We start from the raw sequence: 23,789 nt of genomic DNA on the forward strand, positions 1-23,789 counted from the left end.
AATAGAGGGTGACCATGGAAAAATGTGGTCGATTTGTAAAATTGAAATTAAAATTTGTAATTGATTACAAATACCAATACAAATACAAATCATCTGACTGTTATTCCAAAATTCAACGAATAGAATATTTCTAGGGAACTCAAAAACACAATTGGCTGGCAAGTAAATTTTGGAAGGGTTTCCGCATCCACCTGCTGCAGCTATGTGCTTTTCTTTTTGCTCAATTTTGGGGACCAAAGACAAAATTAACTTTACCAAGACCCCGCCGAAGCCATTGTAACGATAGATTTTCGGGTCATGGCACTCCGGGAACTGGCGGGAAGTGCATGAGAACCAGGGGAAGATTGTCCCGGAGAGCATCGACCTGGTTGCGAGAACATTCCACAGTACTCAGCACTTTTTCTTTGTTTGATACGAGAACGTCTAGGAGAACAAAGGACTTGTTTCCATTGACAATAGTCCGACGCAGCGTTTCGTCCAGGTCAAAGAACGACCTTGGAGACCTTTCTGAGTTTGGCAAACCTTTTGAGCATCGCGCCTAAAGTCCTGTTCGCGAACAACGCAAACAAATATCTTGTCTGAAATAACCAAAAATTCATCATGGAATAGTATTAATGATTTATGATCAGAGCGAATAAACGACAAAGAAAGTTCTATATTATCGACTGGGCTCAAAGAGAGCAACTATTTAAATATTTATACAAAAAGGACAAAGGTATAGCTAGAATTTTAATTTTTGGTGTTCAGAGTGAATAACAGCGGACGAAAGCTCTCGCTAAAAATAAAACTATTCTAGGCTTTTCGAATTATCTCTGAAGAAAATAATGATTACGAAACTTGAAACAACAAGCCCTAAGATGCATCTAAATGTCATTGACTACATATGGGATGTTTATCAAAAAATTAAAAAACAGTTGTCTGTGAATTGAAGATTAAATACGAGCACTAAATTTAAATAACAATAAAAAGTATAGGTGCTGACTAAACTTTGAAAATCAAATTTTAATTTTCCCTTCTCATTTTGCTGTCACCTCAAAATTCGAGACCTCCCGATCTAAAAGAAAGTAAAGGAACTCTTGAAACATCACAAAATCGATGAGACAATCTCTTATATTAAGCTTCTAACTATTTTTACTTACTTAAATATTCATGTCACGCGAACTATTTTGTTGTGTCAACAAAAGACACACTGTTAGCTTTTAGAAAGAGTTTAATATATAATAAAAATTATAATAAAATTATACGGAACAAAGTAATCATAGAAACGAACACTGCAGATCCACTCTTCGAAAAACAACCAGCTATCTGATGAACGTGTCGCCTAGTTGCTCAAATTTGCCTCATTTCGCTAATAGCAACCGTTCTTATGTATTTCTCCAGCGAACTTTCTCATTTTGTGTTGAAGGTATGACATAATTTTTATTTCTTTCAATGTCGCGTTTTTTATGCATTAGATTTCACAATTCCATAAGTTAAAAACATTCTTACTTATTTATCAGCAGTTTATCTTACTTTGACTAAGAAGGAAAGGGATATAGTTTCTTGGTGTTTTTTAGATCTTCAAAACAATTAATTTGTTTTTCTAAGTTTTGAATTTTGCTGGTTTTTTTTTGATAGATATATATTCGAAAACAAGAAAACACTTTTTTTGCACGCAACATTCAAACATAATTATCTGAGCCCAGTAATCAGACAGAATGTTTTATGTTGGTTTCGGCTTTTTATAACAACTCCATTGATCAACATGATTTATCAGGAAAAATGGGTTCGTCTGGAATTTTTAGACAAATTATTTTTAAATACGTTTTCAACATTAAAAATATTGAAGACAAAGTGTTTATAACACAAGGACTTGTTAAAACACAAAGCAAACGTTGAATAGTTTCCAGGGGATATGTCATTGTTTATCGCCTGAGGTTAGTCGGAGGATTTTGACATGAAACAAGTCTATAATTTGTGATCACCCCCGCCCCCAATCCTTCCTCCCCCTTCAGCAGATGCTTCTCTCCGGCATAAAATTCCTCACCATCATGCTGTAAGATGTAAATTGCTCCAGTTTGACGCAGCAACTTTCTCTCTAAGCTTTATTGAGTGATCCCCCTTTTACTTGTCTCTAAATCAAGCAAGTCCCCCTAAAATCCTCCGGATCCACTCAACCAAAGCGACAAAAAATGAACGGTCCTTAATGTTCTTCAGAGGTCTGAGGTCGTGTTGTTGCTGATGTTTTTGCTTTTAAATTTCAAAAATTGAAAAGTGTTAATGATTTTTTTTCCAAACAAAATGTCTTATGTTCATTACTCAGATCACTCTTCTTCTATTTCTGGCATCGGAGGACAAGTTTGGTCCTGTGAGAGGTGTGGCAGGTAATTAACATTTGTTGACACTGTAAAAACTGATAACGTGTTTACTCTAAACATCGCCAAATTTTGCAAAATATTTGCGAAGGGTCATTTAATGGGCCCTTTACAGTCTAGGATCATATGGTACAATATCTGCCATGCTGGAGGGCATGCTACGCTCTGGGACATTAAAAACAAAGGGAAATCAAGCATGACTGGTTAAAGTCGCTTTGTGTTTAATGTCCCAGCACGTAGCTTGCCCCCCAGCAAAGTTTTTTGTACCGTGTAACCGTTAGCTGCAAAGGGCCTATTCTCCGGTACGTATACGCGTATTTAAGAGGATTTCACTGCAACACTTTGTAAGGGACTCGCAATGTGAGAAATATCAAGCGAGAAACATCACAATCGATTTACGTTTTTCCTTTGGATTAGTCGATAAAATTGTGTTTCTTCTATGTCTTAGAACGCTAAGATATGTTTTCCGGGGGTCTCCCATGTCTGATCATGTTCGTCCCAGGGGTAAGGTATCTGAGATATCATTTGACCAGGAAGAGCTAGTGATCAAGGCTATTCATGGTATAGACGACTGAAGAACAAGTAGAAACTCGAGCTTTGTAGTAGCCTTGATCATTAGCTGGCCAACGTCAAAATTCAAGCCTACTGATGTTTGTACTTTGTTACACTTCCTTTCCATATTATTTCAATAGGCAGTGAGCATGACATCTGGCCTTTTGAGGATTTGAACATCAACGTAGTAGCGGACGGCAACGCGAGACATGAGCAGTCGCCTGTGGGAAAGGGCCTTTATCTTGATGGCTCAGCTGGCACCTACATCAAACTGCAAGGACATGATAAAAGCTGTTTAGGACATCCATCAGACTGTGACATAACCATGGGATTGTTTCTCAAACTGATGCCTAAATCTGGCTTGCAGATCTTTTTTGGGAACAAAGACACCGACGACACCTTGTATGAAGGGGTTAATATATACCTTAAGGGTAGTTTTCGAGTGATGGTGTATGGTAAAGACAAGTACTGTTCCCGTGTCATTTCCCCGCCCCTGGGGGTGTGGTTTTATCTCGGGCTCGTATGGGAGAAGGTTGGAAACTTAGCTGTGTATGTTGATTCCTGGTACAGCAACTCGATCCCGTATCTTCATTGCGGGAATAGTCCGAACGGATTGAAGACGCGAGAAAATTACTTTTTGGGAAGAAAAACATTCCCTATTGCGTACTACAAGGATTTAAACATCTGGTATTCCAAACAGCTCACAAGCGTTCTTGATGAGAAACGGAATCCAGCATTTGGTAAGTTGATTATTCAGTTGGTTTAAACTGCTTTCTCTACAAAGCAATGCGTAACAAAGTTCGATGACAAATATCATGCAAAAGTTTGTTTCAAGAAAGCTTTTCTTTGGCGTTTTGAAATTTGACTGCTCGGCTAAGCGTTTTCTCTGAATTAGACATAAAACCCATCTACAAGCATTTAAGTGTGAAGTTGAAGTGAACATGAGCTTTATGTAAGGAAAATGTGCCATAGTTTTAGACCTTTCTGCAGGTGCTCATTTTCGCTGCCAAACAAAACCTCAGAAACAGTTCATTGCATTGCGTCATTAAAAACCAGTGAACAGAAAATAGCGTTTTATCCGTAGTGCTATAGTCGTACTATAGTTGTGCTCCTTGCAGCTATCTGGACTCTAGCCTTCGCGAGCCAACCACAAAACGTCACAATTTGGGAATTATTAATAATAGTTGATTGAATCGCTGGTGAACGCCTCCTGGAATAAACGCGCCTTGTTGTTTATTGTTACTGTATATGATACGCTGATTTTCTCCGTATGTTCTGCAGATAATAGTCCGTATACAGAAATAGGCTTGAAAATTATCTTCTCAGACCTGATCTACGATTCAGTAAAGTCCAATCAGTGGAAAACGGACTTTTACAATAAAGTAAGATGAGTTTGTAACACCGAATTCTCTTTTTGGTTAACGTCTGGGTAATTTTAGTATTTGAAAAGATACCTATAGAGAAAAGATTAGTAAAGGAATGAGGTATTTCTACTGAAGGCATATAAAAACATGTGTAAAAGGGTTAACATTCTTTATGGAAGTTTAACAAAGGGTTACCTTTGCTGTCCAAAATGGTATATAAAAAGGTGAGGGTTTGTACCGCCGGTCGGAACCTCTCAGAACCGTATAAAACTCTGTCGAGCCGTTGAATATTAGATTTGATTCGTTTGTTTTGCATGCAACTGATTTTCCTTTTATGTTGCAGGTAAACGAGATATACACTGGTGATGCATATTTTATGGAAATTAAAAACATCTCGGTCTCAGAAAGGTGATCGATCTTAGTACTGAGCTATTTAGAAATACCTTATATCGACGTATAAGGCTTTTTCAATGTTACTTTAAAGGTTTCCATGATGGAGTAATTCAGCGTCATGGAAGAAGTGCTACCACAAATAGCGATATTGTGAAGGCTATGATCAATTAATAATCAATTAATTATTATTTTTGCTTGATGCAAATATGCAATTAAAAATAACAACAGGCAAACAAACGCTATTAATGTTAATATTATTCCTTTCTTCTTTACAAACAGTGATGGAACTGCTGCAGTATCCTTTACATTAAAATTCACCCGCATTACCTGGCAATCCATGTTAACACTTCAGCTTGCCATGGAAAATAGCACACTTCTCGGATCTCCTGGCTTCCTTGATGAGGCTTCTTGTGAAAATAAAGATGATGATAATTGTAAGTTAGCTTAACACTAACTTTATCTGCTTGTAGCTCTCTTATCCCTTGACTGTGCCAATTAAACATTTCTTGCCAACAAATGCCAGCAGGTGTTGCAGATCCAACAATGATGCTTACATGGAAATAAGCGATTTTACTGATATCCTGATCGATGAAGTTGCTTGCTCCCTTACTGTATTTTTCAGTTATTTGTGAAGCCCCGAAAAACGCAGCTGCATCTACTATCACCTACAACACAATTACGATTACAATGGACCCAGTTTTCGTTCAACCACACGATGATTATTTTTACGGCTACAGAATCCTGTACAAAAATCTTGACGATCCTAGCTCCCAGTGGGCAGCACAATCCGTCATCCGCAACAACGTGCCCCCGATAATGGCGGGAGTGTATCCACTCCATCCATACACCAATTACTGCTTTCGTGTGTCGGCAGTATCGTATCGATCTGAAGGCCTCATTTCGGAAGTTCTCACGGTCAGGACAGCTCAATGGGGTATGTAAACATAAGGAAACATAAAAAAACATTTAAAGACCCAAATAATCTTATTAGTTGAATTGGTTTTCTTAGTACGACACGTTTCCACAGTGGAGAAGAACAGGTATTCGTCTCAGGTCAAAGGCAGAGGTCCAACGGTGGTCGAATCAGGCTCGTTTTTGTTGTTGCTGCCGTTTTCGTCATATTGGACAATTATTATGTAGTTATTTGAGCATTCCACGAATAGTGGCCTTCCTCGACTGTGGTGTACAATCCTGTCTCCAGATCCGTTTTTGATGGACTTTTATGTAGACAACGGGCTTTTAACGTGTTGGAGGGTAAACTTGGGTCAAATTGTGAAACAATGAGCTATTTGCAGCTAACGGTCACGGTACAACTTGACACCTTGCTGGACGGCAAATTACACCGGGACATCCAAAACAAAGCGACTTCACCTGTGATGTTTGACGTTCTTTTGTTTTGAATCTCCCAGAGCGAAGCCCGCCCCCCGGCATGGCGGATTTTGTACCTTGTGACCGTGAGCTGCAAAGGGTCCACTGTCTCTTAACTATTAACAGGGTGATATTCTTTTATAAAACTCTACTTAACAAACCGTCCCTTTTGTTAATACAACACAGTTCCCTCTGTTGGTCCAGCGCTTGTCGCATACCACAACACCAGCTCTACCAGTATCTACGTCCAGTGGAATCACTCAATTCCACAAAAACTAGCCAACGGCATTTTGATTGGCTACCGAGTGGCATGGGATGATGATCATTTTGGCCTCCGCCATCCTTATGACTCCAGAGGTTATGCAGATGTGGGGTTGGACACGTCAGACTACACCGTTTCATCGCTTCACAAGTACTGGCTTTATCATATCTCTGTGGCTGGAAGGACATCTGTCGGACACGGAATTTATACTACGGTGACAGTCATGACAGATGACAATGGTAGGAACTTCATAAGGTTTTCCGAAATTTTTTTCTTGCATTCTTCGGAAGATCTTCCTATTCGTACTGCAGGAACCGTACTAGTTAAATGCCAGCAATGATAAGGTATGAAGCTAGCTCAGAAAGACTTGACCTTTTTCCATTTTTTATATTACAGCTCCTTCTGCGCCACCGTCTGACGTACAGCTAGTCATGGCTAATGAAACCACTTTAAAAATGTATTGGAATGAGGTGCCATTGATTCACCAAAATGGCCTTATTCTGGGCTATCGACTTTACCTTCATAGGGAAGATGGTAATTCATCATGGAACATAACTGTTGGACCAGATGTTCGTGTGTATGTTTTTACAGATCTCTTGATGTTCCAGAATTACTCGATAGAGATATTGGCGTTTACCATCAAAGGGGATGGCCCGTTGAGCGAGAAGGTGTATCAGATGACTGATGAATCTGGTGAGTGAGGTAGAGGGATACGCGGCGGTTGTTCATCCTGAGAGATTCAACTTTGACCACCTATTTGTTTTATGTAAAAGAACAAAATTATGACTGCATTATGACTGATAGTTTTGCATGTAGTACCAGTTGCCAGTAGCTAGTTTGCACGGGGTCCATGGCAAATTTCTTTGCATAAAACGTGAAATTAAATATCTTAAAAAAAGTTTGGGTAATGTATTTTAATCCCCTTTTTTAGCGTTTAGGAGTATTTATGTGACATACCAACAAAACCCTAAACAAATCTTCCTGCTCTAAATGTAACACAATTTTGCCTTTATGTTGTTAGCTACAAGAAAGTCATTGTGTGTTTTGTTTTGGAGGACGGAATGGGGAAGAAGGGAGTTAGAGGAGAGATGCAATTTTTGACCTGTTATACTACAAGCTTGGCTCCAGAGTCTTCTATCGGTGTTCATTAATTTTCTAATCAGCAGTTATCTTGCATGTTTGCACTAAGAAGGCCCCGTAAACAACGCCGTGCTGACTAGTACCTCAATAATGGTGTTTAGTTTGCTTTACGTTTTATGGTGGTTAAGAACTTTACGAAGTTTTCCGACGTTTTTCCTAGTCTTCCGTTAGTCTTATGCATTCCTTGAAAAACTGGCAAAGATTTCTTGTAGTTTTCGAAAGATCTTCAGAATTTCCTTTCTTTCTGGTAGCTTCATAATACGGTCATCCAATTTTAATGTTAGTCATCAAGAGTTTTTAAGTTCGAAGAGACTTGATCCTTTTTACGTTTTTGTCTTTCTACAGTTCCGTCTGCGCCACCGTCTAACGTACAGCTCCACATGGCTAATGAAACCGGTTTGAATTTATACTGGAACGTTGTACCATTGATTCACCAAAATGGCGTTATTCTGGGCTATGGACTTCGCTTACAGCTGGAAGATGACAATTCAGTTGTACGAAACATAACAGTTCGACCAGATGTCCACGTGTATGTTTTCTCAGATCTCTTGATTTTCCAGAATTACTCGATACAGTTAATGGCTTTTACCATCAAAGGCGATGGTCCGTGGAGCGAGAAGGTGTATCAGATGACGGATGAATCCGGTGAGTAAAGTAACGCATACTCTTAGTTTGTTCATCATAAGAGATTCAATTTGACCACCTAAGTGCTGTATGTAAAAAGATCAATGGATGGAGAAACAGAGAAGAGAAAAAATGATCCATAACCGACCTAACGACTGACCGTTTTTTCACATGCATGTAGTATATTGTACCAGATGTCGTCAGCTGGTTTGCACAGGAAAAAGAGGTTACTCTGCGATTTCGAGAAGGGATGTAATTCCTGTCGGTGTTAATTCGTCTTCTGATCAGTAGTTAACTTGCATGTTAACACTTAGAAGGCCCCGAGGAAACGTCGTTCGAAATAGTATATCAATCATGGTTTTTCTTTTGCTTTACACATTTTATGATGGAAGGATTTTTATGACAATTCATTTTGGCGAAGATTTCTTACACTCTTCGGAAGATCTTTGGAATTTCGTATTACCCTAGTAGCTTCATAGCACGATCACCTTTGTCTGCCATCATGAGTTATTGAATTTGCAAAGGCTTAATTAACCCTTTATATTTATTTTTTTCTTTCAACAGTTCCGTCTGCACCACCACCTAACGTCCAGCTGCACATGGCTAATGAAACCACTTTAAATGCATATTGGAACGATGTGCCATTGATTCACCAAAATGGCGTTATTCTGGGCTTTCGACTTCGCCTTCAGAGGGAAGATAACAACTCAGTGGTGTGGAACATAACTGTTGGACCAGATGTTCGTGTATCTGTTTTCTCAGATCTCTTGATTTTCCAGAATTACTCAATACAGTTAATGGCGTTTACTATCAAAGGTGATGGTCCGTGGAGCGAGAAGGTATATCAGATGACGGATGAATCCGGTGAGTGAAATGAACGCATACTCTTAGTTTATGTATTATGAGAAGGCATGCGTTGTAAGTAAAGATTAGAAAAAAGGGGGGTGGGGTGCTCTGGGAACTAGAGAGCAAATGCATCTTTCTGACTTTGAGCTTGGCTCTTGAGTCTTCTATTGTCGTTCATGTAACTTTTAATCGGCAGCTCTCTTGCGTGTTGACGCTAAGTCCCTGAGAAAACGTTGTCCTGAATAGTACATCAATCATGGTGTCTATTTTGCTTTACATTTTATGATGGTAAGAACTTCCCGAAGTTTTTACTAGTCTTATGCATTCCTTGGAAAACAGGCGAAGATTTCTTGCACTCTTCGGAAGATGTTCGGAATTTTCTATTCCCAGTGAGCAGCACTTATAGTCTGCCATCATGAGTTATTAAGCTCGAAAAACCTTAACCCTTTTTAAACTTTTTTTTCTTTCTACAGTTCCGTCTGCAACGCCAATTAACGTACAGCTCCTCATGGCTAATGAAACCGCTTTAAGTGTGTATTGGAACGATGTTCCATTAATTCACCGAAATGGCGTTATTCTGGGCTCTCGACTTCGTCTTCAGAGAGAAGATGGCAATTCAGTGGCTTGGAATATAACTGTTGGACCAGATGTCCTTGTGTATGTTTTCAAAGACCTTTGGATTTTCCAGAACTACTCGATAGAGGTATTGGCGTTTACCATCAAAGGGGATGGCCCGTTGAGTGAGAAGGTGTATCAAATGACTGATGAATCTGGTGAGTAACTGTGAACTCATACCCTTAATTTTTTATCATAAGAGATTCAACCTTGACAAGGCATGCGTTGTAAGTAAAGATTAGAAAAGTAAGACAAAAGCAAAAAAAAGTAGAAAGAGAAAAAAATATTGAATCCATCGATCTCATGAAAGGTGTTCTACAGTAACCTGCAAATGGCAGGAGCTGGTTTGCATGGCACTGCAATTATTATTGATCTCAAATACATAACAGAATTTTCAATTCTCTATCCGAGCGTTAAAGAATGATATATTTGCCGCACATCCCTACTTTCAAAATAATGATAAACTCCTTCGTTACATCTCCCTACGAGCATTTCCAGCTACAATCTTACCATTTAAACGAAACGTTTTTTCGCATTTTTGTTGTCAGTCACAGTGAGATGGTTGTGTGTTTTTCGGGGGAACTGCATGGATTTCTGAAGAGAGATCAAAGCTTTACTGTTTCTTGATCATTGTGTTTATTTTGCTATACCTTTTATATATTACCAGTTCCTATCAATTCCCCTGTCAACCTGAATGCTCACAATGTCAGTTCACGTGAAGTTGAAGTGTCTTGGGACTACAACGAAAACCCACGTCAAGTTCTCGGCATCCTGCAAGGTTTCGTGCTGTACATCTTGGAGGCCAACGCAAGCGACTCTTTTACGAAAGACGCAATATTAAGAAGGCATCACACAGATACACGTAGAAGTGCTGTTGTCGAGGGATTGGAAATATTCAGGCTCTACAACATTACCATAGCTGCTCGCACAGTCAAGGGCGCTGGTCCAACAAACGAATCTGTTATAGTTAGGACCGACGGTGAAGGTTGGTGACATGTATTCTGACAGCTTTAACCCTTTCTTTCTGGAAAGAACAGTCGAGTCTTTCAATAGGACACCTCTGCATTATGGACAGTTCACATAGTCCAAGAGAAACCAGAATACATATAAAATCTATTTCAATAGTACGGAACCCCCATAATAAGGACACTCAGCTCTCTCCCTATGGTATAAGCATTAAATAGGCTCGACTGTAGTCTCAATAATCAGGTCTCTGTGCGCGCGCCCATTCTTCCCCACTTCGAGAGAAATCGAGAATCTAAGAGCTGAAAACCGCACTGATAACGTAGCTTTAAGATTATCGTTAAGTGACTCTGATTGGTTATTTGCTGCATGGGTTTGAATTTTTGCTCTCAAATAACAACCAGTCAGAGACACTAAGCTGTTGTGAGCATGGTGCATACATGTTTAAGTAGTTTTTAATTCCATTATTCATATGGCTAAAGTGCTATAAGCAATGATAATGAAAACGACGACGATGTGTGAAGACAGCAATGTTGATAGTACATACTCGTTAAAATATCTCTAACGCCTATTTGCTTTCATCATTCAGTTCCTGCGGCCTCGCCCCAGCCCCTCACAGCCTACAACACCAGTACATCCAGTCTATATGCCAGCTGGCAAGAAATAGCGGAAGACAAAAGACATGGAATCATGCAAGGATACAAGCTGTTTTTGTACGAGGTGACAAAGAACAAGGGATTACAAAGCTTGGAAAATCGTACTTACGACTTCACTGTACTGGAGACGAACCTCACAGGGCTCAAAACGTACACCAAGTACAGGATAGAAGTTTTAGGGTTCAATTGTTTTGGAAACGGTCCTGCTGCAGCTGTGGAAGTATTTACAGAGGAGGGAAGTAAGTTAACCCATCTTTTTATTGAATTTATTTCTTTTCAAAGAAATTTATTTTTTTCTTTGTTTCTGCCCTTGTAGCTAAAAAAATGCCACTTTACGTTTACTATAGAACTAACACAAAGCACAATTCACTGACTCGTTGTTTGTTTGATGAATTAACTGACTGGTTAATTGACTGTTTAAACACAATGTTTAATGATTAATGACTGCTGTCTGATGAACTGTATCACGAACTCTCTGATTAACTATCTAGCTGACGACCCACTGAATGGCTGCCTTTTTATTTTACTGTCTGTCCGTCTGTCTGTCTGTCTTTCTGTCAGTCTGTCTGTCTGTCTGTATCACTGACTGACGTATTGACTGTTTGAAGGATTGTGACTTACGGACTGACTATCTTGTCGACTGATAAGCTGATTTTTAAGGCAACTATCTGACTGACAGACTGAATGATTGATGCCTGTATTGTTCTTTTCTCAGCCCCAAGTGTGCCTCCAAGTAACCTTACAGTTCACGATAGAAGTTCAACCAGTATTCTTGTAACGTGGGAGCCTGTACCCGAATGCTGTCAATCCGGGATCATTAAAGGTTATCACGTGACCATGACAGACTCAAGCAACGCTTCAGTAACGATAACAAAAAACGTCACCGACTTAAATGCGCGATTCGTAAACCTGAAAAAGTTTCATCTGTACCAGATTTCCGTAAACGCATTCACATCTAAAGGTACCGGACCCAAGGTTTCCACAACAGTGTCTACGGATCAGGATGGTAGGCTTAATAATCCTCTTTATAGAGCTGTTTCGAGAAAGGTTTGCCCTACAGAAGCGTAAAGGCGTCCGCGACAATGCTGAAAGATACTTGGATCGAAAATGACGAAAAGGAAAGAGAAATCGTGAATGTATACGTATTCATGCTTTCTTTATCTTCAGCGCTGAAATACGATAAATTCGAACAAACAGCGGTAAACTGCCACTACTCTCGTAAGTAATCGTTTAGCATTGTTGCGTACGCTTTTACGCCTGTGTAGGACAACCCTTCTCAAAACATTGCACTTTAATTAATTAATTACACTTTAATTTATAAAAAATAATAATAATAAAATAATCACTGACTCACGCACCCATGGCCACGCCTGTACCCGCGCCCGTACCCGCGCCCGTACCCAGGTATCCACGCAAACACGCGCCCACGTTTCCCTCAACTTTCACCTCATTGACCAATCTAAAAAAATTTATACTGGATCAGTTATAGTGAATATCTCGATATGGACTATGTATGATTTTAGTATTTGAAAATTAATTGTTTTATTTTAGTTCCAGAAGCACCTCCTCAAAATTTTACCGGCTATAACATAAGCCAGACAGAGATCCTGTTATCTTGGGCCCTTGTTCCTGAAGATAAAGTCAGTGGCATCGTAATAAGCTATAACGTGTCCTACACAAAGGCTGAAGGGGATCAGCCAGCTGAATACAGAAGTTTTAATGGTTCAACTCTTCAGGCAGTAATGGATGGACTAGAGCCTTTCACAATTTACAAGTTGAACGTGAGGGCGGTTACCATTAAAGGGCCTGGGCCATCCAGTCCGTTTATCATTGTAAACACCGAGGAAGAAGGTATGTGGTTTTGACCGAAACGTCTCTTGTGTATAACTCGGCCAAACGTTTCTTAACCCTATTCAGACGGGTGGTGGGGGAGGGGGGGGGGGGGTGGGCTTTTGAGCCCCGCGCTGACTTTGAACGCTTATAACTTTTTCAAGCTTTAACCAAACGCTGCCAAACTTTGCGAGTTTATCTAACATTTATCTGGAAACAATTTAGTAGAATAGGTTGTTGTGTCAGGAACTTGATATCACCATGGCAAAGGCATTTTGACAGGCATGTTTTCCCAAATGTGTAATTTTCGTATTTCTATTAATGAATTACTAACTTGAATGCAATTATTGTCACCTTTTTACGGTTTTTTTAAACCAATTTAATTGATTTTGAGTACTTTGCAGTAATTTTGGGTGCTTTTCTGGCGTTTTGGAAAAATTTTGAAATCCAAGAAGTCTGATCCAAGATGGCGGCTGTTTTGACATCATGATGTTATTTTCACGTGATGTGACGTCATCATCCCACGTGACGTATACCAAAAGATAAATTTTCGAACATACTATACATCCTATAAGTTTCATTGTGACTGCGTAAATATTCTGGTAGTTACATAGGGGGGGGGGGGAGGGGCTTGCAAAGCCCCCCCGGTCCCAGAAGGTCCAAAAAAGCCCGGTCTGAATAAGGTTAAGGTAACGTCCATTATTGGAATATGACATTATTTTTCGCTTTTACCTTTCACTCTTCAGAATAAGAACCGAAAATTAAAGGGAGATTAAATCCACAACTCACATGTGGATTGGATACACTTAATCCGTCGTTTCGTTGTGTACCTCTCCTTTACCAACTTGCTCAGAATACCAGAACGCCTTTCCTCTAGTTTGGAAACCGACTATGACGAAGAAACTAAAAGAAAACGCTGTGGTTAAAACGGTAACGCAAGTGGACGCAAGTTATCGCAAGTTAAACTTGCGTACAGACTTGTGTTGGGTAGCCAAACGACTCACACGTTTACTCGCAAGTGGGCGCAAGTTGTCAACAAAGGCATTTCAATGCTATTGTGCTATTGTGCAAGACTTGCGTTGACTTGCATTGGGTGGCCAACCGGTGAAAAACTTGTGTTAGATCTCGACTAAGGTGAACGCAAGTCATCGTAAGACAACGCAAGTGCTCGCAAATCCTAAAACTTGCGTGCACTTGCGTCTCCGTTTGGCCAGGCCTTTATGTCTTTCTTTCTTACCTCAATCATTACTTGTTCGCATGCTCGTATATTTCCAATCTATGCTTTTCTTGCAGCTCCTCAAGTTGCACCAGCATCATTTCAAGGCATCAATTCAAGCTCAACGTCCATTGTGCTACAATGGGACCCAATCCCCGAAGAGCAAGTCGCCGGAGTTCTAAGAAGTTTTTACATAACTTATCGCCAGTTAGACACCGCTGATAACACCACTTATAACATCACGGTTCTTCCCACGAACCAAACAGTTGAGATAACCAATCTACGAAAATACACGAACTATAGCTTGCAAATTAAAGGAGTGACAAAGTTTTTCGGGGCAGCAACGGAACCTATTATCATCACAACTGATGAAGACAGTACGTCACACCATTTTTGTTTCTTTGTTGTTATGCTATTGTGTGGATAACTTTTTTTGCAACCTGTAAGGGCCTGTTTATATGGAGGAGAGTTGTCCCTGGTAGGAGGGTTACCCTCCATACCGAGCCACCCCAGGCGAGAGAGCTTTTCATACGTTTCTTTATAAATAGCTGCGAACTGTTTATATGAGAAATTGCAAAGTTGGCTCGGGGGGCAGGGTGACCCTGGGTGGAGGGTCACTCGCTTTGATGGTAGGGTGACCCTTGGGAGCGAGCCAACTTTTTTCCATATAAACAGTTTGGTTATTTTTGCCTCGCCTACCAGGGACAAGTTGACACATACGGAGCATGCGCAAATGCTAGAATCGGCCAAAACAACATCGAAGTCGGCGGAAAATTTGTCTAAAGTGGTCTTCGTCGATGATTCAGCGTTCCTGATTTTAAAAAAGGCAGTCTTAATAGATATTTCAAAATAACTCTCGCCAGTCTTTCGAACCGAGAGGGTCAAGTTTTGGCTCGGTCAACAGGGACAACTTTCTCATATAAACGCTCGGTAAAAGATAGCTCGGGGGAAAGGGTTACCCTCCTACCAGGGACAACTCTCCTCCATATAAACAGACCCTAAGATTCTTTCGGATCCCATCTTTGAGATGATACTGTGCCCGCGTGTTGGTCAGAGAGGTCACTAAACAACATGTCACGTTCGTTTGGCGGACGGTGTGAAACGGAAACATCTAAAGTGCTTATTTTTATTTCTCTGACTAGTGAAGCGCGGTTACATGAAAGCGACCTAAAAATTTCTTTGCATTGGTTGGACTACCTTTGATGAAATTTCGCACTCTTGTTTAAAATACAAGCATTTCGTCTTTATCTGTAATACCCTTCTTATAGGCTGCACACACATAAAGAATCCAAGGGCGTCTGAGAGTTTAATAAGTTAACATAAAAATTTTATTAGGACGACTATGGTGCTACACAAAGCAACCCTAGTATAATTTGGGCAATACTATTGAAATGTTAGGAAAAAATGCAGCACTTCGGACAAAAATCTTCCAGGTTATCTTTAAAACTGTTTAAAGCTTTGACACTGATACTGTGTTTCTTTTGTTTAGTCCCTAGTCTACCTCCCCAAAACATTCAGTTACAAAACTCAAGCTCTACAAGTATCTTAGTCCAGTGGAAACCAATCCCTAGCGACTACATTCACGGAATACTCCTGGGGATTAAACTTCTCTACCAATCTGCACCAAGAGACAACAGCATAGTGTTCAGTTCCCGCGCAAGGCGTGCGACGGAGGGGGACTGGTCTGAGTACACGAACATCACTTTACCTCCGAACGCATTGTCCTATGAGATGACTTCTTTGAAGAAATTCACAAACTACAGTGTTGTCATACTGGGTTTTACTTCCAAAGGAGACGGAAATGTTAGTCACCAGTTTGTTGTGTCCACGGATGAAGACGGTTAGTATGAATGATGAGAAAAAATGTTTTTTCATTTAAATAGAAAAACCTTAGAGTCAATTGTTACAACTTTTAAAAAGATTTTCACATAGAAAAAAGCAAATCTAATTTTCCGTGTAACTTTTGAAAATTTATAACGCGTACTTTTCATTGTTTTTCAGTTCCCAGCATGCCACCGTCCAATTTTTTAACCATAACACGCAGTGGTGGCCTTAGAATGGAGGTGTCATGGGGCCCAGTGCCAGATGGTTTTGTTCACGGTATTCTGTTAGGCTACCATATTTACTACACGAGGATTCAACGGACTGACCAGGATGTCATAATCTCGAATACGGAAGTTATAACTGTTGGACCTGATGAACGGAACACGACTCTAATGCTTCTGAATAATTTAGCCATTGATAATGTGACAATTGCAGCGTTCACGATAAAAGGTGAAGGAGTGAGATCCGAGATCAAAGATGGATGTAAGTAAGGCGCTTAGTTACTGAATGCCTCTATTATATGCATTGCCTTTAAACATTATTTGTATGTTTCATTAATGTTTCCAGATCTATTTGTTCCAACGATTTAAAAGGTGGGAAGAAAGGGGTGCAGGCTTAACTCCTATATACTGCAAGAAGCTGCATAAAAGGGCTTTCTCTACATCTTCACAAATGATCATGAGAAAATGCCTTTATTCACCTCCGTTATTTTAAAAAGCTGTAGAGCCTTTCGGGTACCACATAAACTTCATCAACCTATAGAGACTCATGCTAAAATCGAAAACTTTTCAATTACTGTTTCTCGATTAAAGATTGATTTGGAAACAAATAAGCCCCTCGAGCACTTAATTTTACAGTATTGTAAGCTTTAGGTATAATGACAAGATATATGTCTGTCAAAATAATGAAAATTTTTTATTTATTAATAAACGCCAGGCTTGAATAAACTGCAGTCAAATAAACTCTTGTCCACCAGGCCAAATGTTAGGGGTATTCCATGTTGAATAATACTTCAAAATTAGTTTGAAATGATCACACACTAATTCTTAGTATTCATTCATTCATTAAAAAAACACCTAGTACATCATCGTTTCAGGTTAACAAGCAAATCTGCAAAAACAACGTCTATTTTGAGTTGTCTTACTGAAACAAAAAAATAAGCTACATTAATTCTATTTTTAGTGACCTGCAAATGCCCAAGAGAGTTCACAACTAGTTGGTACCCATTCCCCCCGTACATCAAGTACGAGGACGGCTCGGTAGGAGGCTTGATTCCTCACATCTTAGAGGACGCTGTCGAGTTCTGCTGCAGTGACTGTACTCTTGCCAATGGGAAATCGGTGTCTACTATCAACTTTGAGCTTGACGGGAAGGGAAACCCAGCGCAAAAGTCCAGCGTCGAGACATTTATCAGCAGCATCGATTCCCACACAGATTTTAGTGTTCCGGTGAATGTCCAAAAGGGACAAACGCACTATTCTCTGTATCCTCACATCAAGCTAGCGGAGTCCCCCGGTATAGCCTTCATCGCTGTTATAGAGCAAGAGGTCAAGGGCATAGCAGTCGAAAATTTGTTTCTTGAAACATGGCCTTTGCTTCTCGTGACGTCTATCATGATGCTTGCTGTTGGAATACTTATGTGGATTTTGGTATGTACGACTGCGCAAAATTCGAAAATTTGAAATAAACACATTCCACTCAATTCATGTTCAGTTCAGACATTTACAGCAGTGTCAAATTTAATTAACATTTTTTCCTCCATCCCTCCCTCCCCTCCCTCCCTCCCTCCCTCCCTCCCTAGCAGCCTACCTATCTACCTTTACGTACCTCCCACCCTCCCTCTTACCGTCTCTACCAGCCTACCTACCATCTCACTCCCTCTTTCCTTTTCCATTCCTCCCTCCCTCCCTCCCCCTCCTTCCTTCCCTTGCTACCTACCTACCTACCTACCTACCTACCTCCTCCTCCTCTTCTCCTCCTTCTTCTTTCTCCTACCTACCTCCTACCTACCTACCTACCTACCTACCTACTTACCTACCTACCTACCTACCTACCTACCTCCCTCTCTTTCCTACCTACCTACCTACCAACCTACCTACCCTACCTTCTTACCCCCGTCCTTCCCTCTTACCTTCTCTACCAGCCTACCTACCTCCTCCTTCCCTACTTCCCAGCCTCCTTCCCTCCCTTCCTTTCAGCTAGCCCACCTACCCACCTTCCTACCTACCTCCTTTCCTACCAATATCTTTTCCCTTCCTCCCTCCCTTCCTCCATTCCTCACTCCCAGCCAACCTACGTACCTACTTACTTACCCACTTACCCGGACTCTTTCAACCGATTGGATCAGAAGAAATAAGATGAAAAACCTTCTTTTTTTCTTAATAGGAAACTCAATCGAACAGAGCAGAATTTCCAAGATCATTTTTCCAAGGCGCCTGGGAAGGATTCTGGTGGGCCTTCATTACGTCCACTACGGTGGGGTGAGTCACAATTTGTTAAGTCCTCACCTTTTAATGTTTGAGCTTAGTCCTCTGAACGAAACTCTTTCAGGTATGGTGACCGCTGCCCAAGAGGAGTGCCATCCCGTTTTTTTGCAATCGCTTGGGCCTTGTGTGGTTTGGTTGTTATTGCCATTTTGACTGGAAGAATCACCTCGGCTCTCACAGACTACAAGTATACGGAAACAAACATGGAACTCTATGGTGCAGAGGTTAGTATGATTACAAACGCTCGTCTATTTGGTTAAGGCTGGTTGTCACCAGTGACGGAGTCGGAGTCACAGTCGTAGTTAGAAGTACAGAGTGTTACGATCTAGTGAAAATCAAACCGAGGGAGTCGTAAGCAGAGTTTCGATTCCGCTTATGACTTCGTTGCTAATGATTAAGTGAAAAGTAGATTGACAGAGTTGCAAGCAGAAGAGAAACACTCGGAGGGCGTAAGAACTAGCATTGTGATTGGTTTGTTCTTTTGCTTTGCTTGTGACTCCGACAATCCAGTTTTCACTGGATCACAATCGGCAAAGTCATAAGTAGTCTTCCGATCCCTCATTAGTTCGCAGTGGAGCTAAAAAATGTTTAAAAGTTTTTAAGTTTAACACAGCCGAAATTGTCTGTATACTACTGTTGTTTACAGGCGTTAATGACTTAAATGTGAATTTATTTCAATTCTATAGCTTGTGTTTTCTCGTTTTTGTAGGTGGCAGCTATTGCGAACAATACCGATTTTCGACTAGGTATCCTGAAAAATGCCAGGGTGAATACAGGTAAATCTTTAAGTTGCCTCGTAACGATTAAGTATTCGTGTCTCTGGCATTTAACTGTAGTTAGACTGAACTGTGTTATTTTTACATAAATTAAAGGTAGCTGTGATTTATTTCTTAAATTTGTAGAAATATTTCTTTTGCCGATTACATAAAAATATATCAAAAGCAAAAACTTTCACCGAGTACCTCTTAAGGTATAAGCCTCAAACGGTGAAAAGTATTTTCGACCTCCTGTTTTACGTTGCCATGGCAACGAATTTTGATGTCATTTGGATCAGACTCTGTTTACCGATCGATACCGAAAAAAAAAAGCTTCACTGGCTTACTGTAAACGTTTTTCGGCCGCACTGCTCGGGAGATCTTAACGAGGCTTTCTCACAGATTTTTTAAATTTATATTTGTGTCATAGGAAAGCTAAAAATATTGGTCCAGTTTTACTAAAAATTGCTATATTAGAGCAATGAAACTGTTTAGTTGCGTCTTTGGCTGCGGATGGCTCAGATGGAAATGGATTGCAATTTGAAAAATTAAGGCCTAACTTTTCCGCGCGTCTTCAAAAAAAAATCGATATTTTTAGCCGTAGCTTTATTTCTATCCGCAAATTACGGTTATAACTTCCTTCAGATGTTAAAAAAAATGGTTTTTTAATGGGTTAAGTTGCCTACCACTTATTTTTAGAATAGTTTACCCAAAACATCTGCGAAATCTCCGTGACATAGCCCGTTTAATACATTGCCAATGACGGGATGTCTAAACTATTGTGAGCCACCTTAATTTTTCTATCGAGACTTGTCTTTTTCAACTTTTACATATAAAAAAATATTGGTTATCAATTATTTAAGGAATAGTTTAAAGTTCACACTGCTTACAGCTTATAACTTCATCGATTTGTTAAATAGCAAACGCGCGACTCTTTTAGCATTTTTTACATCCCGAACATCTTTGCTAGTGATCGAATTGTTGGATGATAATTAGCTAGTTATTGAGTGACAATCACGTTATGTTATTTTGATCTAGCGACTCACTTGTCAAATGATTACTGTTTACTGATCCAGCCGTTATGTGTTATCTCGCATTCATCATTTTAGTGCGTAACTACAAGAATTACGAGGAAATCAGCCGAGCTCTTAGAGACCGAGAAGTGAAAGGAGCCTTGGTGGACCTTTATGTGTTGTCCTCTTACAAGCAACTGTTTGATGACCCTCGCTTCAGGATCGTCCGCGTGTACGATTATAAGGCCAGTTACGGAGTGGTCCTTGCAGGTCACTCCATGGAACTAGAGAAGTGTCTTACAGGGTATACTAAGGCACATGCAGAGAGTGTGTCTCGTAGGATCGAAGAAAATGTAAACATTCTTAAGGTGAGAGGACTGTTTTTAACTGAGTTTATTTTTTAAAAGTGAATGTTGGCTGCCGATAGAAGTGATCTTTAATGTCGCAGTCTCATGTTCGACCAAGAAATAGTTTATTTTCCAACTCTACCTCCAAAAGTAAACAAAGTAAAAGCCATACAACTGAAGAAAACGTTTGTGTACCAACACGACTTTGTTGAACCCGTGAAGACTGTCAAAAGGAACATCCCAGTCCTTATTGACAAAATTGCCTTCAAATAAATCTCAAATTAATGTTATCTCGGGTAGAAAAACACGAAAGAAGCAATATCATACCAAAAATAGGCAAGGATTAAGATTGAGGCAAATGACTAACGACAAAGCTAAAGAAATGACCATACGTGGCGCAGCTCCTTCGAGAAGTGTCTGTTGGAGGTGCCCTATGTGTTAGCAGGAAAAAGAAAAAAATTTAATAAGATGAGCCAGTGAACGAACGAGAAAGTGAGTGGTTATTAAGTGAGCAAGTGAGCAAATGAGTGAGCAAGTTTAGGATTATGATCAACGTGCCCTCAGATCAGAAAATGACACTTCCATGACAGTTCTTCCTTGCAGTCTTAAGGAGGCTAAGGTATCAAGAAGGGAGATCCCCGTAGTCGGTCACAAGCACTGTGTAGAACCATAATTTTATTCAAGCATCAAAATTGTAACTCATTTTTAATGTTATGTAGGAACCAGAAGATAGTCCAGTTGAGCAGCAGTCCACGAGTCTTTTTGACGAAAAATCTCCAAAGTTTATTACCACAGTAAAAATTATCTCGTCTTTGTTGCTTCTGGCTTGCTTGGTGGGACTCATCTACGAAAGGCGTCGAAGAAAGATCAGCAAAGGTTGGTATACATTGCTACAAGTATTACACCCATCTAGTTTTTCAAGCGCCACTCTAAAAGGAAGATAACTGGCACCTTAAATAGTAATCAAGAAGAGGCCATCACATTGGCTCGACTTTCTGTCGTTTTGTGAGCTTGCAATCAGTAGAGAAATATAAATAATTGTATTCAGTGGCAAGCTATACTAAGAGAGGATGGAGAGCCTGTGCCCAAACAGGCTAGAATTAACAATCTCATAATTTGTAAATTCGCACATGGTCCTGATGACAAGAATCTTTGGTAACTGTGACTTTTTAGAAGGCTTTATTTTCTCTTGAGGCGCGGTGGCCTAATGGTTAGCGCGCTCGACTCCAAGTCGAATGGCCCGGGTTCGAGCCCTGGCCGGGGTACTGCGTTGTGTTCTTGGGCAAGACACTTTACTCTCACAGTGCCTCTCTTCACCCAGGTGTATAAATGGGTACCGGCGAATTTACTGCTGGGGGGTAACCCTGCGATGGACCGGCATCCCATCCAACGGGAAGTAGCAATACTCATAGTCGCTTAATGCTACGGAAACCGGGATAAGCTCCGGCTATATGGGCCACTTGGCTCGAACAAAGACTTTATTTTCTCTTACAGTTTTAACTCAAAGCAAAGATCTCAAGAATGAGATGTCTCCACTTGTGGACAGTTTCCTCGCCAACATTAAGAAAAAGGTAGACGTACTATCAAAACGGCACCGTCAAGAGAGATATCACGTGATGCGGGTGGAGAGAGAACGCGATCAGCAAGCAACCGATGCAGTCAAAGAGTATTACGAAGTACTTAGCTTGCGTGACATTCGACAGGAATGGTCGTCACGTCCACGTGCCAGCACTATGCCTGTCAAAAACGTGGCGTCATCGTTGAGTAGAAGAAACTCGTTCTGTTCAAAGCGGGAATGTTCCCTATGTGCTATGTCCATCAAAGGCGTCGCGACACCACTGAGTAGCAGAAAATCATACAATTTAACGATGTGGCCTTTTCACGCCGAATCGACAAATCACTTGTCGCCCAATGTCACATTAACCATGAGACCTGCATCTCTTCCTTTGAGGAGGAAGCACGGATTTGGCCTCCCGGTTGCTCCCGTTACGTTGGAGCCGAATGTCCGTGTTATAGATGAAACAAGGTTGTAGACTTTTGGATACAACAACGTCTTGTCCCCTCCTCCTCAATCAGGCTCTTGCCTTGCAAGTTGATCTATGTGATACGTAACATTCTTAGTGTTTTGCAAACGGCTAACTTTATTACAAGCAATTACTATACAAATGATGTAATGTATATGAAATGATACATATATGAACTGCGGATGTATATGAAAGTGATAAAATAATGATCATCGCAGTGAATTTCCAATTTAAGCAATTGGAATAAAGAAGCCTGAAAATTTTTTTTTCAATTGCTTAAATTGGAAATTCACTGCGATGATCATTTATCACTTTCAATTACTATACAATAGCTTCATAGTAAATGCCCAAGCGGGACTCCCTTGTGACAGAGATTGGACTCCTACATATAAAGCCGCGCCCAGCATTGGATACCTGGATACCTTGGATACCAGCATTGGATACCTTCCCTAGCTCTGTCCCTTTCATATGGGAGTACCCCCCCCCCTTGGGGTTATTGCTGATTCGGCATACACTATATTGGATACAATTCTGTTCTGAAAACCCTTATTCAATTAATTTACCGAGTCGTTAGCTTAAACTGAATTAATATTGTGCTAGCTCTTTATTGTACATCTTTGTTGAATGTTTCTTATTGTTGCAATCCTGTAATCTAGATACAGAGATAAATCGACTGACGGCCTGTAAAAACTTGGTCGTATTAACTGGGTTGGTTTCAATCGTGATACCAGTATCAATTCCTTTATATGTTGTAATGACGGGATGTCCTCAGCGATTCCTGCTCTCAGCTTAGTGAACACTGAGGGCCTAGTTGTTCAAATGGTTGATAGCGTTATCCACCGGATAAATCACTATCCAGCGGATAAGTGATGGCACAACAAACTATGCTATCCACTGGATAGTGATTTATCCGGTGGATAGCGCTATGCACCCTTTAAAAAACCGGGGCCAGAACTACAGTCAAACTTGTAATAAACGGTCATCCTCAGGGAATGGCTAACTGAACGTTAAATACAGTTTAACTGGCTTAAAAACAGCCACTCTAATACGAATTTGATTGCTCACACAAGATAAATTGGCCACAGGAAGAGGCTGATAACTCTCTTCGTCATTTGTAAAATAAAGTATGGCTTTTGAAAACAGTTTGTTTCTGTTTT

At 40.3% G+C, this 23,789-nt stretch overlaps 1 protein-coding gene across 1 annotated transcript; it reads left to right on the plus strand.

Annotated features, from left to right (window-relative positions):
- The first annotated feature begins 1,291 nt into the window (after positions 1-1,291).
- LOC144637006 (phosphatidylinositol phosphatase PTPRQ-like) lies at positions 1,292-22,784 on the plus strand. Its single transcript, XM_078496184.1, has 26 exons — positions 1,292-1,405; positions 2,303-2,363; positions 3,047-3,646; positions 4,188-4,288; positions 4,614-4,678; positions 4,943-5,097; positions 5,286-5,597; positions 6,218-6,532; positions 6,690-6,986; positions 7,779-8,078; positions 8,622-8,921; positions 9,377-9,676; positions 10,186-10,503; positions 11,071-11,376; positions 11,853-12,143; positions 12,689-12,988; positions 14,261-14,560; positions 15,673-16,023; positions 16,185-16,490; positions 17,190-17,656; positions 18,393-18,487; positions 18,558-18,717; positions 19,203-19,269; positions 20,358-20,629; positions 21,328-21,484; positions 22,103-22,784. Exons 1-26 carry the CDS (start codon positions 1,367-1,369, stop codon positions 22,639-22,641), a joined length of 6,774 nt encoding a protein of 2,257 aa, XP_078352310.1. The 5' UTR covers positions 1,292-1,366; the 3' UTR covers positions 22,642-22,784.
- Positions 22,785-23,789: the final 1,005 nt, after the last annotated feature.

This window comes from Oculina patagonica, chromosome 13 (genome assembly GCF_052425735.1).
Source record: "Oculina patagonica isolate OP01 chromosome 13, crgOcupat, whole genome shotgun sequence".
Taxonomy (NCBI): domain Eukaryota; kingdom Metazoa; phylum Cnidaria; class Anthozoa; order Scleractinia; family Oculinidae; genus Oculina; species Oculina patagonica.

Coding starts and splice junctions, on each gene's coding strand:
- LOC144637006 (XM_078496184.1), top strand. CDS start 1,367: ATGTATTTCTCCAGCGAACTTTCTCATTTTGTGTTGAAG. Junction 8,079..8,621: donor TCAGATGACGGATGAATCCG/GTGAGTAAAGTA, acceptor TTCTTTCAACAG/TTCCGTCTGCACCACCACCT. Junction 17,657..18,392: donor GAATACTTATGTGGATTTTG/GTATGTACGACT, acceptor TTTTCTTAATAG/GAAACTCAATCGAACAGAGC.